The sequence below is a fragment of the Filicampus tigris genome, chromosome 14 (genome assembly GCF_054856515.1).
Source record: "Filicampus tigris isolate MCC_2025a chromosome 14, RoL_Ftig_1.0, whole genome shotgun sequence".
Classification (NCBI taxonomy): domain Eukaryota; kingdom Metazoa; phylum Chordata; class Actinopteri; order Syngnathiformes; family Syngnathidae; genus Filicampus; species Filicampus tigris.
Genome location: NC_141230.1, coordinates 23,469,106 through 23,486,435, shown reverse-complemented (window position 1 = coordinate 23,486,435; position 17,330 = coordinate 23,469,106). Strand labels below are relative to the sequence as shown.

At 46.0% G+C, this 17,330-nt stretch overlaps 2 protein-coding genes across 3 annotated transcripts in view; both read left to right on the top strand.

Moving 5' to 3' along the window:
- Nucleotides 1-17,330, top strand: part of med4 (mediator complex subunit 4) — a 116,317-nt gene that overhangs the window by 2,618 nt on the left and 96,369 nt on the right. The window contains exons 6-7 of one of the 2 annotated variants that reach the window (XM_086051315.1): nucleotides 385-516; nucleotides 619-813. In XM_086051315.1, the coding sequence (XP_085907441.1) occupies nucleotides 385-516; nucleotides 619-791 (305 nt within the window). In that variant the 3' untranslated portion in view covers nucleotides 792-813. Of the gene's footprint in view, nucleotides 1-384; nucleotides 517-618; nucleotides 1,305-17,330 lie in introns of those variants that run through there. The other variant, XM_086051314.1, reaches the window with a different exon arrangement.
- On the top strand, nucleotides 2,012-12,707 carry sucla2 (succinate-CoA ligase ADP-forming subunit beta). The gene is made up of 11 exons (XM_086051313.1): nucleotides 2,012-2,179; nucleotides 3,634-3,823; nucleotides 5,812-5,911; nucleotides 6,329-6,491; nucleotides 6,830-6,958; nucleotides 8,162-8,300; nucleotides 8,414-8,575; nucleotides 8,940-9,082; nucleotides 9,141-9,261; nucleotides 9,380-9,468; nucleotides 9,551-12,707. The coding sequence occupies exons 1-11, from the start codon at nucleotides 2,096-2,098 to the stop codon at nucleotides 9,623-9,625; spliced, it is 1,395 nt and encodes a 464-aa protein (XP_085907439.1). The 5' UTR covers nucleotides 2,012-2,095; the 3' UTR covers nucleotides 9,626-12,707.

The following is a 17,330-nucleotide window of genomic DNA, read 5'->3' as shown; positions in this document are numbered from 1 at the left end:
GGGGGACAGATTTGAGTGACGGACCAGGCTGTGAACAGCCTTCCATGGTACAGTAAGTCACTCTTTCTGTCTTTTGGGAGGGTGGGGGTGGGCGCTAATGAATGTTTAGTCGTAATCACCGACGGAAGCCCATTTAAAATTAGAGGCAGACCGGCCTATAGATGGGTGCTATGTTTTTTCCCCCGGGAAAAAAAAAGCAAATGATGGACGACGGAAGGGTACCCACGCTGCAGATGGATGACAAATAACGGACACTCACACACTTTGTCGTAAAATGCCCAGCTCTGCTGGCGACCAGTGCATTCCCTGAAAAGCCAGATGAAAGCTCTCCAAGGAAGTGGAGCTTGACAGCGTGCCTAACATGCGCTCGTTCCTCCCACTAAGGCGACCCGCGGCGGCCGTACCCCACCGACCTGGAGATGCGCAGCGGCGTGCTGGGCCACATGGCCAACCTGCCCACCAACGGCGTCAACGGACACCTGCCGGGCGATGCCCTCGCCGCCGGGAGGTTGCCAGGTACGCCGCCGCCGTCCTTTTCTTGTCTCGTTTGCCAGCTGTAAACGCACCGCCACTCGTGTGTGCGCATTAACCCCCCCCCAACTCCCCCCCCCCGCGCAGACGTGCTGACGCCGCACTACCCTTGGCAGTCATCAGAGCTGTCGGCGGGCATGTTGCCGCCGCACCACGCTGGCGACTTTGGACTGGAGCCGCCCGGGCACAACAAGGAGAACGAGGACGACGTAGAGGCCATGTCCACGGACTCCTCCAGCAGCAGCAGTGACTCGGACTGAAAGACCTGTGTGTGTGTGTGTGGGGGGGGGGGTCATGTTTGGAATTATGCTTGTCAGAGCTGGGCATGGCCTAACCGCCATCGCGTTCCGTCCTGCATATTTAATCGACCACCTCCATCCCTCGTCGGCAACAGCCAATAGGTGTCGAGAACGTCATCTTCACGTCACAAGCACGTGCCGCACAAGCAGGCCCGCCGCCAAACAAAGAAAAAAAATCAAACAAAAATGACAGACACACGCACAGCGTGGTGATGGGTGAAATCTAAACAATATGGGCCACATGTCATTGCGTCTGTGGGACCGCGATTAAGGTACACAACACTCTTATTTTTTCCTTGCTGGGCCGCATGTCTAGAATGCGGCACCTGCGTGTGACGCGCTTCAGGTTAAGTCCGTTCTCGATATCATTTGGCTGACTCGGACCGACTGGGACCATGTGGGTCGATTAAATATGCAGACGGGAAATAGGTCACGCCCAGCTGATGCTTGTAAATAAAACGTTTTGAGTAGAAATGTGTGTGTTTTGTCTGTAGTTTAGTGTTTTGTACAGGTAAATTTGACTAAAAATTTAAAGTACTTTTTATTGAAGATTTACACGACATTCAAATGTTGATTAAGCCCCCCCAAAAAAAAAAATCATTCATGGACACACTAAAAACATGGCTGTTTTCTTACATTAGTTTATGAAAGTAGTTTGTGTTATTGAGTTCAGCTCCTGGTGCCAATTACGTGATAGGTAAACCACATTAAAGAAACATCAGTAGTGTTTTTGAAAGCATATTATTCCTGTTAAAATAAATCAGATGCCGCATGACTATGCCACCTTTAATGGACCCCCTGGAGTAATGTGTTTTATGTACGTCGTTGATAGAAATACACTAGATTGGCTGGCAACCATTTCCGGGAGGCTCCAGCACGCTCGCGACCCTCGTGAGGAGAATCCTTCGGACAATGGATGGATGATAGAAATACAGTCCTTTATTAGTGTAGACTGACATACTGTTATGTACGTAACTTCTTGGATCGTGACTATAGTGCTAGTTTACATAGCTAAACTTACAAGACATGGTGAAAAAGCTTGAACACTCTGGCAATGTTTAATTTGAAAATGTTTATGGTTCATGGTCCATTATTTGAGTTTATAGTGTACGCACGTTTTTTTTAAAGGTGGTGGTAACATGTCATGACAACAGCGTGAGGAAGCTCAACAGTTATATTGTGTCCTACATTTATAAACGCGACACTAACTGGAACTTGCCGTGTCCCGCGCATGCGCAAGACAAGTCATCGACTGACAAGCAGACATGGCGGCGTCCCTGATCTGCGGCCGTTTGACGGCAAGCCTGAGGAATTCGGGGTCCAGAGGCACCATTAACTCCGCTTCCAAGGTGAGTGTTTGACCACCTGAAAGCGAAGGCTTCGGTCGCCGTGCGGCCGCTTGGAGGGATGCCGCCACGGCCTCCTTTCACCGCAAAAGCAACCACTGAAGTGACAGGGTCAAACGGACATTAGCCTCATTGCTCGTTCCTTTTAATGCGAACCAGTGCTGTTAGCTTTCATGCTAAGTCTTAAATAGCCGCACAACACTCCCGCTGTTGTTGGTATTTGGTGGGTGAATGTTAGCAACGAGCCGACGCGTTGGTGACCTCCAGCTAGTTAGCTGGACAAGTGTGCTTATCCTCCGCACGTACGAGCTAAATGTGTCACTGCAGCAGAGCGCAGCTATCCCAAGTAAACAAGCTACCGAATGTCGTCATTGATTGTCGTAAACGTCAACGAGTCAACTGTCAGAATTGATCACACGGCTGCTTTACTGTTTAGCACAACCCTCCCATACTCGCGGTTCGTCACCAGTGTATTCACCTATTCGCCTATTAAAAAAATAAAATAATAATGATAATTATTTTTTTTCTGTGATGGTGGGCCCCGTTTCTTTTTTGCCTTCACATTGGCTATCCCCAGAGAAAAAGTGGGGCTCCATTCTATTTTGTTATACCTTTTTTTTACGCAGAATATTTTGTCTGAACTAGAGCCCAGTCAAAAGAAACGTTTTCAAAAAATTCTATTCTAAATTCCAATTCTATATTTGGCCGGAAAAAAAATCTGATAACCGATTCATCAGCCGATTATTCAAAAAACAAATACATGAATGAATGAATGAATAAAATAACGTACACCTCATGCTTCACGAGTATAACCAAATTTCTGATAACGATTATTTTGGTCATTTTTCGAATCTCAATTATTAATCACAATTCTTCATCATATTAAGGAAACGATTTGCTTTTTTTATTGCACTACTTTTCAACAAACAGCATTTAAGTAGTTTCTAATGCAAAATGAAACTGTATTAATGAATTATCATTTTAGAACAAATGATAAATAAAAAAAAAAAATCAAATATACCAAGGGCTTACTGGATTAATACGTTTGGAACAGGTTTACGGTCACTTCCCCTGAATCCAACTCAGACAACGGATGTTGATGCCCTTTGAGACATTCGCTCCTCACCATGATGCTCCTCGTTTCCAATTTTTGCTGCACTTCCTTCTCTCGATATGACTCGCTCTCATCCTTCACTGTGTGACTTTAGGCTCCTGCTGCAGGGTGCGCTCACTTATTTTTTTAAGCAGTTTATTGAAACCTTAACCATGTGTTCGCCCCCTGGTGTTTAGTGGACTACTGCTTGAGAAAGTGCTTGATTCGATGTGCAATAGAAGCAACCATGTTTGAAATGTAACTATAGCGGACGATTAAGTTAATTTCATTGTGCTCTTCATGAGAATTTGATGACTTTTGCCTGGTCGTCTCATTTCAAGCGCTTCTGTGTGTGCGCGTCCAGGTTCTGGCGGGTTCTTCCGGTCTGTTTGGAGGTCACGCGTCATCGTCTCCACCACTGCAGCAGCAGCAGAGGAGCCTGTCCCTCCATGAGTACATGAGCATCGGCCTGCTGAAGGACGCCGGCATCTCGGTGCCCGCCGGCATGGTGGCCAGCTCCTCGGACGAGGCCTACGCCGTCGCCAAGCAAATCGGTCAGTACCGGCAAAGCTAAGTCCAACGTACAGCATTCAGTCGGCTGTGCAAGACAAGAAAAAGCACCCTGCTCAGTTTGCTGGGTAATCCAAATCAAAGAAAGCGAACAGTCATAGACAGTAGTCCAACGACACGCACGCATGTACGCATGCGCGTTGGTGTCTGCAAAATAGCAAGCATGCAGAACCTCCTCTGAGCTTTCGTGTGTGCGCGCGCACGTGTGTGTCTTAAATAGCCATGAGTGCTGCCAAACATGGCGTCCAGGCCTCACTGGCATCAGGTGACAACAGTCGTGCTGTCAATTGATTGGATGACACTTTTTTACAAAGGGCAACACTTATTTGGCCCTCACCAGAAATTCACTTTGGTTAACAGGAATACAGTTGCATTTTTGTTGTAGAAACAATACAAAACAAAACAAAAACAAATGTCATTTCCTTGGGGGAAAGAATGTTAATGCACAAAAAATAATTATTTTAAAAATTGTGATAGTATATTTCAGTTTTTCTCCGTTTTTTTTTAAACACAGATAAAATAAATGATAAATAAATATATAAAAAAATATTTTTATTTTTTAAACATGCAAATTACAAGAATAGTCATATTTTTGGAATAAAACCTAATATTACGCAGTAGGGCTCTACCGAAAATTCAATATGAATATTGACACGATTGACACGTGATTGATATCAATGGAAAATGCCTTTGATAAAATGTTTGATAGAAAAAAAATAGAAGACAAACCCGATTGCGGCAAGGTGCGTGATGTCGGCAGAGCGCATCCGCCTCCAGACACCAAGCATTTAGACCAACGAAGAAGAAGCAGCTAACCCAACGGAGCATGCGTGCGGGCCCGGTGGCCGTGCGTCACACTCGTGTCGAATAAGATAGCGGCGTAACTTCGTTTGAATAAATGACCAGTCGACTCAGTACAACCCATACAATAGAATGATATTAAGCATGATAACCCGATAAAACACCTCCGGACGGAGATGTGGTGTACAAGTAAAGGAGTTCCCTGTCTTTGACATGCTAGCGCCAGTTCGCTATAGCCGACCCTGGCACCGCACTCAAGTTAAAATCAAGCAAGTAAAATATGAATGGCCTAGGGCAATAATGAGTCCGCTAAAAAGATAAAGTAGTCCTAGGATGGTTGGTCAACGATAATGTATGTACTGCAAGACAGTATTCGTTCACTTCCATTGTATGAACATTGAATGAAGGCGGATGTATGTGTATCAACAAAACTGTTTTGGGCTCCACCGGTGGAGGAGAAACTGCACATTACACTACATAAATGTACACAAAAACAGTTAACTGTTTTTTTTTTGTTTTGTTTTGTTTTAAATAATGAATAATTATCCCAAAAAAGAATAATTATCAATATATTCACTGATATGAAACACTTAGATTGTAACAGTTTTTCAGACATATCGCCCAGCCCTACTAAGCACATTATGTTGACAACTGAGTTTATTTAATCTTTATATTGACCAGTTTATTTCACTCTTTCATAACTACGTTGACCTCTTATTAAAGATTGAGTATTATGTTAAAATAAAAGAACCTAAATTCATTTATCTCCAGGTCATTATTTTCAATTGTTAAAAAAAGAAAAAAAATGCAATATTTATATCGATTTGGTCATCTTTTATTTTTTTATGCGTTCCAAAAAGTAAATCAGATTATTTCATTTTTTGGGGTGGAGGGGAAGTGCTTTTTATGGAAAACAATATGTAATTAACAGGATTTTAAATCCAATTTTTTTACCAAAATAAACTCCTATTTTTGGGGAGAATAATAGTTGTCGTATGACTTAAGTAATATTTTCCCAGATCTTCATACCATGCTGCGTTGTTGCGACTTTCAAATGTGTGTGTGCGTGCGCGTGTGCGTGTGGGTGTGGGTGTGTGTGTGTGTGGGTGTGGGGGTGTGTGCGTGTGTGTGTGTGTGTGCGTGCGCGCGCGCGTGCGTGCGCGTTCATCAGGTTCCAAGGACCTGGTGGTGAAAGCGCAGGTGCTGGCGGGTGGTCGAGGGAAAGGAACGTTTGAAGGCGGACTGAAGGGAGGCGTCCGGATCGTCTACTCGTAAGTGCGCCACTTCCCTTCTCCACGATGATGATGATGATGATGATGATGATGATGATGAGCAAAGTCAGCACACTTTGTGTGGCTTGAGATTGGAAATGCAAGTGCTCAGGCTTCCTCCTGCATTCCAAAACCAAGCACATTCAACAACTAGAGAAATACAGATTGTATTGAAATGGATTTTGTCTTTTTTTTATTTATTTTTTTTTATACCGTATAGCATACTTGGTATTGGAGAAATCCAAAAGTAATTACAAGTAATCAACTTCTATTAATATTATGGTTATTATGGTGCTTTGATTAAGTTAGCAGCTATTTTTGTTTTGAACAGGTAACTTGTAACTGAAATAACTGTAATTAAAGTAACCCTCCCGACCTTGCTGATAAGGAACGTTTGCAAATTGTGGCGTGCGGCAGGCCCGAGGAGGCGCGGGACATTTCGTCACAGATGATTGGACGCAAGCTGTACACAAAGCAGACGGGCGAAGCGGGTCGCATCTGCAACCAGGTGTTCATCTGCGAGAGGCGCTACCCGCGCAGGGAGTACTACTTCGCCATCACCATGGAGAGGTCCTTCCAGGTACAATAAAAGTCTTATTTATTTATTTATTTATTTATTTATTTATTTTCCAGAATAAATTTGAAGTGTAAGAGCATTTCCAAGATGTTTGCGCTCAAGGACAGCACTAGATGGCAGCAAATTACAAAGTTCTCCCATGATTTATTTCTTTTTCTTTTTCTTTTTTTTTTTCCACTTTCCAAAGACACCTGGCGCTTGCCGGGGAGATTCAGACTAGTATAACAATCGATATTTGCGCATTTGTAAACAGACAAAAGACGCTTGCGGCATTCATGCAACAGTGCACATTTGAATTGGAAGCCGCCGTTTGTGTTTGTGTTTGCGTGCGTTTGCCACAGGGCCCCGTGTTGATCGGCAGCTCGCAGGGGGGCGTCAATATCGAGGACGTGGCGGCGGAAAATCCCGACGCCATAGTTAAGGAGCCCATCGACATCGTGGAGGGCATCAAGATGGAGCAGGCGCTCAAGGTGGGGATCGATCCAAACGCTGCAGACGCTCGCAATGGCAGAAAGGAAAAAGACGCATGAAAAGAGGAATTGTGTGTGCTTGTTCCGCCGTGTCGAAATCCAAAAATGGTCCTTTACACTTCGGGCGTTCGCTTTCGATCACAATTTGACTTCCTGGAGACCAAACTCTGACTTTGTATACTTTTGTATTACTTTCTCTTTTGTTGTTATTTAGCCGTTTTTTTCTTCATTTCAAGCCTATTATTTCCAAATGTCGTCATATGGAAAACTAGGACCTACTTGTCACATCCAAGTGAAGTTTATCACCAAATCAAAAAAGACTCCTGATTTGAGGAATACTGTTGAGTTGTAATCTTGCGAGCATCAAGTGGTATTTTTGAGGCTAAACATACTGTTGAAGTTTTTGAAGGATGAATATGAGCTCTGTTTTTGAAAATAGAAAATCATTTGTCTGAAAAACTCAATGTTTCGGGGATATTCCCGAAAGCTGTAAAATGAGAAAAGGTACATTTTCAAGTAGAATCTTAACATTTGGGGGGTTGAATTCCATTTTTATGAGGAAAAATATTGCCTTCATACAATAGTCAAATTGTTTTCTAGAAAAAAATGTAAATTGAAAAGAAATTGAGTTTTTTTAAAGGATTTTTTTTTTTTTTTGCTGTACGAAAGTCATAATACTGTACTACCAGAATAGTCTTCGTTTCTGTCTTGAAGTCGCTATCTTTTCGACAAACATTTGAATATTACAGGAATAACTTTTATTCGTTTTTTAATCATGAGAATGAAGTTGCATTTTTACAGAATACCTCGTAAGGCTACTCAAATAAGAAAAGTGGAAATATGAAATAATGTAAACAATTTTAAAAAGTAAGAAATAATGGGGGAGCACAGTCATCTTTTCAAGTAAAAAAAATATATTCTAAATTGTTTTCTCTAAAAATGTTGTAATCTTATGAGACTACGGTAGTCTTTTTGTTGTTGTTTGTTTTGAGAAACATGTCAAATTCTGCATTTAAAAGGGAAATCAAGTGAAAAATGTTCCCCTTTAACATTGAAAGCGGCCGAAAAGTCATTCAGTTCATCTGAGTTACCTGGCTAGCAACCGTCATTGGTCCATTAGGTGGATTTGTCATGCAATCATCAAAAGAAAAAAAAAAAAAAGCAGTGTAATTAGCTGCGCAACCTTACGCGTTTGGGCCGTAGGTGGCGGAGAAGATGGGCTTCCCGCAGCCGCTCCAGAAGGAGGCGGCCGAGAACATGATCAAGCTCTACAACGTCTTCATCAAGTACGACGCATCCATGCTGGAGATCAACCCCATGGTGGAGGACTCCTCGGGTGTCGGTATGCGCGCGCACACGTGTAGCACACAACTATTCCCCAAAAATGGACCAAGTCACAGTTGGTTTTGTCAAGAAAGACCTCGTAAGTCACGCTATTCCGTTTCCGGCCTCCAGTGATGTGCATGGACGCCAAGATCAACTTCGACTCCAACGCCGCCTACCGGCAGAAGAAGGTTTTCGACCTGCAAGACTGGACCCAGGAGGACGCGCGAGACCGGCAGGCGGCCAAGGCCGACCTCAACTACATCGGACTGGATGGAACCATCGGCTGCCTGGGTGCGACAAACGGGATGTGCATCGTGTCATCGATAAGTACAGTTCTCTATCGCGACAGAGATGATATGATGCGCTGTTTCCATCTTGCTGTCTGCCATACTGGGCGCACTGGGCACACCGTGTCCCCAGTTGGAGCACCTAGAGTGCTCCGGATGAGCTAATGTTGACCATTCTTAGCCGGAGCGCACAGTAACATCAGAAGATAATGTTGAAAACTAACTTGCAAGTTCAAGGTTATGTCGGCGCTAAGATTAGAGGTAATGTTTGAAGCTAACGTCGGAGCTCACGTCTGAAGCTAACGTTGGTCTTCCTTAGTGCTAACTGGGGATGTAATGTTCGAAGCTAAGTTGCGGTTGTAATTTAGTGAATGGCGCCGGCCTAGCCATGGCCACCATGGACATCATCAAGCTGCACGGGGGTACGCCCGCCAACTTCCTAGACGTGGGCGGCGGCGCCACCGCCCACCAGGTCACAGAGGCCTTCAAGCTCATCACGTCCGACAGGAAGGTGAGGACGACACCGTACCCGGCCACTCCTGACAACTAAGGCGCTAACTTTCCCGCAGGTTCAGGCCATCTTGGTCAACATCTTCGGAGGCATCATGAGGTGCGATGTCATCGCCCAGGGCATCATCATGGCTGTCCGCGACCTCGACCTCAAGATCCCCATCGTTGTGCGACTGCAAGGTGCGACGCGATTTGATACACGGTCGGAGAGATGCCATGTGTTAAATGGCAATGTTGAGATTTGATGATGGAAAAACTCCGGCCTCACGGAGCTCGCTGTTGGCGGCCACTTCGTTAGGTACACGTGTGGACGATGCCAAAGCTCTGATTGCTGCTAGCCCGCTGAAAATCCTGGCCTGCGACGACCTGGACGAAGCTGCCAAAATGGTATGCGCGCACACACACACACACCCACGCGCGCCCCCAGGTGAGATGAAATGCCGCTTCACGTATTCGCACGTGTTGGCAGGTGGTAAGGCTTTCGGAAATTGTCTCGCTGGCGAAGGAAGCGCAAGTGGACATCACCTTCCAACTTCCAATCTGATCTCCTCGCCGCAAGCACTTCCTGTTGGACCTCACCTGGACACTCCCCTCCCAAAAGTAGCCCCTTCTTCTTCTTCTTCTTCTTCTTCTTCCTCTGTGGCCTGATGGTGGCGCCAACACACCTACGCTACCTTGTTAAGCTTTGTGTCTTCTTGCTGGCCATACGCTCATTTAATGCGCACAACTACACACTCCTCAATACACACACTCGCTGCTATGTAAACGTGCACACACACTCCCCTACACGGAATCATTACTTCTCTCTCCCTCTCTCCTCTCCCATCAGCGCACACACAGCTCACACAAGTACAGCACGCACGCACGCACGCACGCACCTCCCTACACACTGGCTGCTTATTTTTGTGTTTTCCAATGACGATGAATTATCTTGGAAGGCATTTTGGGTGTAAAATCCATCAGCGAATGATAGTCATAAAGCAAACGTGTCCCCCATATGGCGACAGCAGCGAGCAAATGTGGCTGAGCGATAACGCTTCCTCCGCACCCCGGTAAGCGACTCAATTTCCTCCCGGATAACGCGCCGATAAACAACACGCCGGCGGTGATTTGCAGGCGGGAGATTGCCACGTTTCGTGTATTCCGGCCCCCAAAAGACCCCCCAAGGCCACCGCCGGCTTTAACCCGGGTTAGTTAGCGGCCATTTTGCGACACGAAGACCGGATTGCAATATCGCTGTCGAAGCAACCGCATTGAGGTCGTTGAGTTATCAACGCAATCCCAGTTCAACATTTGGACAATGAGAACGTGTCACAACATGATCTTGATATGTTTGGACAGCACCAGCGATGTTATGACATTTAGGATACAACAGGGTGTTCCGTAATTTAGCCAACATGAACAAATCACAATAGTTGGCAATACTATTACAACATTTGATAGCGACAGTATTTGGAGTAGGCAAAAATTGTGATCGTTTTACATTAGAATGTCACAAGTTCATTTGGAAATTGGCAATACTGTCACGGTATGGTAGGCCATGTTATGTATCACAATCTCAGTATTTGGCCAATGGAAGTATTTCTATCCTGATGATAGAATATTTGTCCCACCATCGAGTCAGCACCATGACACCATATCACAAATTTTGGCCAAGCCGTCAAGCCGATATTTGGCCAACAATCGAGACGGTAGCAGAATACGGTATTGCTATATGCGGCCAACTTTAGTAAGTAATATCACAATATTTGGACAGTGTCGGTAATACTATTGCAAAATTTGATAACTATATGATCGTGACATTGCCGCATTTAGCCCAAAAAGAGCGACTCGTATCACGATACGTAAGCAATGCCATCGTGATACGGCCGAGATGCATCGTGATATCATTAGTGTCAGGATACTGCACGTGAGCCATAATCTCGCCATCCTTCCCAAGATTGATACTTAAGACTTGGCTCGCTCACGTTGTACCCCGAGACATGGTGCCACGTTTTGACATACATGATACATGATGTCAGACAATTGGAAAAGCTTCTACACGCTATTCCACGTTTAGATCCGTGCTGAAAGTCTCCATTTGTCCTCTCATTTCTCCTCCATTTCCTCTCGTGTGTTGGCCGATATCGACACGGAGCTCGTCCCGTGAATTATTCACCGCTGCCGTAATGGAGCTTTTTTTTGGTCTTTTTTCGTGAAGAAGCGGCGGCAGCATCATCATCAACTTCAGCCCCCCCGGGGCGAGCGAGCGAGTCTAAAAATGGAGTCGTCGCGCCGCTAAATCACCTTGTGGGATTTGAAATTAAAAATGTCCTTTTGATTCAAAGGCCTCATCTTATCATGCTGGAGACTCAAATGTCGCACGGCAGCTTTCATTTCTCTTGGTCTCTGTTACTTTTTTCACACGTTACACTGGAATTGCGCTTCCTGTCTTGATATTTATGTGCTCCTACGCAACAAGCGGCGTCTTTCATGGAGGCGGCACGGCCAGATTTGGAGACTACCAGGGGAAAGACAATATCACATTGGGATATTTGGCCAACTAGCCAGACGTATGACTCTATTTGGACAAAGGTAGCGATACAATCACAGTACACTATCGCAATTTGTGGCCAACATTAGCAATTCCCCCCACAGTATGCCATCACGATGTTTGGGAAATTGCAGTCGCTAGCCCATACTGGCAGTAATATCCGGGACAATATCTCAATATTTGAAGGTTTTAACAAGACCGCGATTCATTATCGCACTGTTTGGCAGCCATTGAATCATGATACAAAATCATATCTGACAGTGTTTGTATCGCGATATCACAATAGTACCCTGATGCAGAATTGCAGTATTTGGCCAAATATCATATGCCACAAGCCACAAAAAGCACCATTTTTGAAAACATCATCACAATACGCAACTCGCCACCAATGCTGATTGTGGTGGTAATCTATACAATGTCACAAAATGGGAGGAAATGTATTCAAATCACGATACGATATTGCAGTCTTGGACAAGCATTGCATCATGAAATATGACAATAATCATCATATTTGACAACTTTTGATAACAGTATCCCATTAGAGGATCTCAATATTTGGCATAGCGGGAAGACACAAAATCACTTTTTAATGACATTTTAATAAGACGCAAATGCTTTTTTTGGCCAGCGTTAGTTCTGATGACGCACTCCAATATTGCATCATTGCAGATGCGTGGTCGCATTACACAAGATTCCAATATTTCATGAGCACTATCACCACATCGGATCACTGTTGTATCACGATACCACGTTGCAGCGGTTGACAATGATGTCGCAGTGGTATCATGATACAGTACAAAGTGTGAAGAAAGTACATACAGTATCACGACACAAGACGATATCTCCGACGATCCCTTGTGAGCTCTCGATACGTGGCCACACCCCCACCCTTCCGCCGCCATCGTGCCACATGGGATTCAAACTCCCAACCACCCCCCCCCCCCACCTTTGTCTTTTTTTTGTTTTGTTTGTCTGTTTCCGTGACATAAGCGATGTGGATGAAATGTTGTAAATAACCAAAGTGACGCTCCGCCTCTGTAAGATATTTCTGCTTCTTTACTCATCAGATGAGAAAAATAAAGACAGGACATGAGTGGGTGTGGAGCTGCCTTTTTGGAACGCAAACAAACAGCATGTCAGCAAAATCCTGACCAATAGAAAAAAAAAAAAGAAATTTGGGAGCCCAAAGAGTGGATGAATAATTGAAATTGAAAAGCGCCAGACAAAAGGGAATTGTAATTCATTTGCAGTGTGTCGTCATTAATCCATGAGGCGTTTTGACCAGCGCGTCGTCATGTGAGGGAGGAGCCTTTGGCAGATTAGCATTTGGAAGACACTCGTCAAGGCCTTTTCATTTTGTAATTTACTGAAGAATTTCCAAGCAGAAAACAAACAGCAATTTTGTTTTTTGCTGTGTGTGCCATCAGTTGACCACCTCTTTCCAGATGTGACTCGATGAGTGAGGTGCGCCTGATTTTGCGACTTTCATGAGAATTACCAAGCATTTTATAGTGCCCCTTTTTGGACAAAAGTAGCATCAGCGTGAACAAAAGCTGTTGGCACGGAGCTGCTGGCTCCTTCGTCTTGATGTTCGTAAGGAGGCAATCGATAGGTAGGCGGCCTCGTTAATGCGCGCTTATAAAAGACGGGACCCCGTCGCCCCTCAACCCCCCCCCCCCCCCCCCACCATCTCACATGGCAGAGTGGCGAAAATGAAGCACATGAGTCATCGCATGCAGCACATTTGGTCTCCTTGACAACGGCAGTGAGAGCTTGCTTCCTCCAGGCGGCACCGCTTAAGGTCATCCACGCGCACACACACAAACAATGCACCCCCCTTGCTCTTTTTAGGGGTGCAGCCGCTTCTTAGTCTTGGCAGAGCCTTTCAAAGGCACACCCTTTGGTGATGATTTTAGGTGGGTGCACCCCGTTTTTCTTTTTTCTTGTAGTTTCAGGTCTCCTCTTTTAGGGGTTTTTCGAAGCAAGACCCCACTCTGTGTTGTCACATGGCGCTCGGCGTTTTCAGGCGCGCACCACCTTTTTTGTGTTCTCCCCCCAAATTTGCAACGTGCTGTGGCGCAAGCCCTGCTCAAGAAGCCGGTTTCCGCCCACGTGCGCTCTTCACTTTGATCTCCCTTTCCAAGCTGCCGTTTCTTTGAAAAATTCTGGAGGAAGTGGTGCCGCCTCAGTTGAAAGCTTTTCTTTCCTGCATGAAGCTGACGTCATGGCGCTCTTCCGGTCAGATTTGAAGACTTTTGAATGACGTCCCCCTTGGCTCAGGCCACTGGGGGCGGGCACTGCGTGCGTCTCGTGTCCCGAGCGCAGCGCTCCACGCGGTGGGGCAAATGATTCTATTGGCTCCTCTGCAACGCTCGCTAGACGTTGGTGCTGGCGCTCTTGAGTGATCCACATCCTATTTGACAAGCAGAACTTTTTGTGTTTGCCTCGGTTGCTCTGAGTCCTCTGCACCCTGACTTAAACAGGAAGTCAACCCGAACATAGTTCTGTGCAATTATATGTTCTTAGGCAGGCCCGCTAGTTGAAATCAAGCATTCTGATAAGTATTGTGGTGTGATTGTGGGATAAGACTTAATCCACCTTTTGTTTTGAGCCATCTCAAGGGGCGGCCATTTTGCCACTCCTGTCCGCTGAAAACGACATCACAGTTGCTCAGTTAACAGCCAATCACGGCTGACCTGGGTTCTGAAGCTGAGCCACGATTGCCCGTTACCTGAGCAACCGTGATGTCGGTTTGAGTCAACAGCAAGCGGCAATATGGCCGCCCCCTGAGATGGACAAAAACGGCCGCCTTTTGCTGCTCAACTCATATTCCGCAAACGCAATATTCATCACAATGCCGTGTTTAGACCAGTGAAGGTGCATAGAACGTTTTCTTGTCAATCATTTTTTGGGGTTGACTTTCCTTTAAGGTGTTCCACAGGATTCAATTTTAGGGCCCCTGCTTTGTTGACTTCAAGACTTCAAGTGCGGATGGCGCTGAACAAAAAGAAAAGACACGTGATGATGGTGTTTGGTCCCAGTGAGCCTTGTGAAGTCCACCCGGTTGCCCGGCAAACTGTCAAAAAGCCAACAATCTCCAACTGGACACGGATTTGAAATTGGATCGGAAGGGAAGACTGGCGCTGTTGTCCAATCCTTTTTTTTTTTTTTTTTTAAGATCCTCTTCTGAAGCATGTCCATGCCATTGTGACATCATCAGCATCCCAAATGCTGCTGCTGCTGCTGCTGCTGCTGCTCTCCTAAGCGGAGCCCGGAGGAGGGAGCCCGGCACTCCAAACCTGGCCTTCCCTCACTGGCTCCGTCTTTTTATTCTTTGACTTTTTCTTCTTTTTTTCTGTGTCTTGTTTTCTTCTTTTTGTCCTCTCTCTGTTCCTGTTTTGCTTTGTCATCTATTTGTTGTTGTTTTTCTTCATTTAATGTCCTTCTCTCTCCTTGCCATCTTTCTTCTTTCCCTCCTTGTGGTTGCTGCTGCTGCTGCTGCTGCTGCTGCTGCTGGCGGTCGGCAGCGGCGGGTGTCCAAATGGCTTTTTAATTTCAGCCGCGGGCCGGGAAGCCCTCCGGAAATGGACAAATATGATTTCATCCATAGTATTTGCCTGACAAAATGAGAGCTAACGTGGAGGAGGGCGAGGAGGAAGGCGAGGCCCTTTAATGCACACTCGCTTTCGTCCACCTCCCAGTCACCGTGCTCCTCCTCTTCTTTCATTTGTCCTCTTCCTCCTTTAGCCCTCTTTTCTTTCCTTTTTTTTCCATCGGCTTCTTCTTCTTCCCATCCGTCCTGCTGCTCGTTGTCTACCTCCTCCAACTGGTTTTCTCTTCCTCCTCGTGTTCCTGTCTTCCTTTTCTTTTCCTTTCCATCGTTCACTTCCTTCCTTCCTTCCTTCCTTGTCCTTCTTTTACTCCTACTCATTTTCTTTTTCCCCCCCACCTGTCCTCTTCCTCCCCATTCACGTTCTCTCCTTCCTCCTCTTCCTCAGCCAAATGAAATCAGTCCAAAGGGACCCCAAAGGGGATGGATGGGAGTTTGTCGTTCTCAGCGAGGAGCAAGCAGGCGCTGAGCCCGGCCGGAAGATGACTTTCACAGTCGGACAATTGTTTGCAAACGCAATGAACTGCGGGCGGGGCCGGGGCGGGGCCGGGGCGGGGCCGAGTGGGGCGGGGACAGGCCGGGCGCCCCCCCCCCCCCCCGCATGCTTTTTTAGGATGTGCGGTGTACAGCTTGGTGTCACGTGATTCTTCCTTGCCAGCTGATGAGAACCGGCACAATATATGACAATAAACAATAACGATAAATTCCATTTCACATTGTTCAAAAAAACCAGACAGTCCGCTGCATGTTCAGTACTTGTCGACCCGCCAGACAATCACCGTGTTTGTTCCTTTCAGCCGTTCCGAGTACCGTAACTTTGCACAATAGAAATAAACGTCGAGAACGAATCCCCGGTGCCAGGGAGGCTGTGCTGTGGATGTCGCGCCTCTTTTTACTTTCTTCTTTTCTTTTTCTTTTTTTTTTGGGTCACCTGCTCTGGTTTGTTTTGCGAGGTGGCCAACCCGAAGCCCACGTCGAGTTTGCCTCCAATTTCCTTGCTTGATTGCCCATCTGGCTTGTCTTCCGCCGTCGCCTGTGATGAATGTGGATTATTTGTTTGCTCTGCACACATCCCAAGTGCTGAGGGTATCGCTTGCAAAGTCAAAACTTCTTTGCCGATCTTGGAAAAACACGCTTTGTAGTTGTTCTGTTGTTCCGTTATCATGATAACTGGCCAGCGGAACTGTCACGTTATTTATATGACCTAGATTACTTGCACACGTAATTGAGCATGGTGGTTTTTTTTTTAATTGGATAGATTATTTCTAGTGGTCGTGATCCTTTCTATTATGCATCATCGCATTTCCCATGAAAAATGGGAGAGAGGGGCTGTCAGCCGAATGATCGCGACCCGCACGTCCCTTGTATGAATGTGACAGTGTGCGCTGTTGTGTGTTTTTTTTTTTTTTCTTTTACTATGGATTCGTTGTCGGCGCCGTGCTCATTTCTGTTGTGCAAGGTGGCGGCTATCGTGACTAAGTGACAAAACAAGCCGTCGGTTGCGTGGATGGTCCGACGGCTCGCCCGCCCACACGACTGAACATGCTGCGGCATTTTTTTTAGGGACTGGATTTTTTTCAGGTGGTTGTGTTGATTTCTCTTGTCGGCTCAGGATGGTGAAAAAGTGCTGCGGGCAAAAGTATCGGGACACCGTGGCCGCCTCTTTTGCTTGCAATGCGTCCGCTGACTTCTTTGAAACGCGTGAGGGCGTGCGTGAAGAGAACTCCCACTCCCGCAACCCCCCCGGTGGGCCCGATGAATCTCACTTCCCCTCATCTTCATCTTCATCTTCATCTCACTCCTCTTCTTCGTCCTCCCCCCCACGTTGACCTTTCTTTGCTCGTCCCCCGCCGGATTGTCTCATTTGTCGTCTCCGTGGGGACTTTTTTCTCGAATGTCACTCACTAAATTAATAGGCCACAAGTTTTTGCTCAACTTGACAAACTGCTGCTAAGAGTATCTTAAACTTTAGCAGTCGTAAATAAGAGCTAATAGCATTTTCACAAAGATGTTTCTGGCAGTTTTGAAAGACACTTTTGGTATGGCTCCCAGTGGCGGCTGGTCGATGGAGGGCGCTTGGGTGACGGTGGTCCCCTTCAAGTTTAA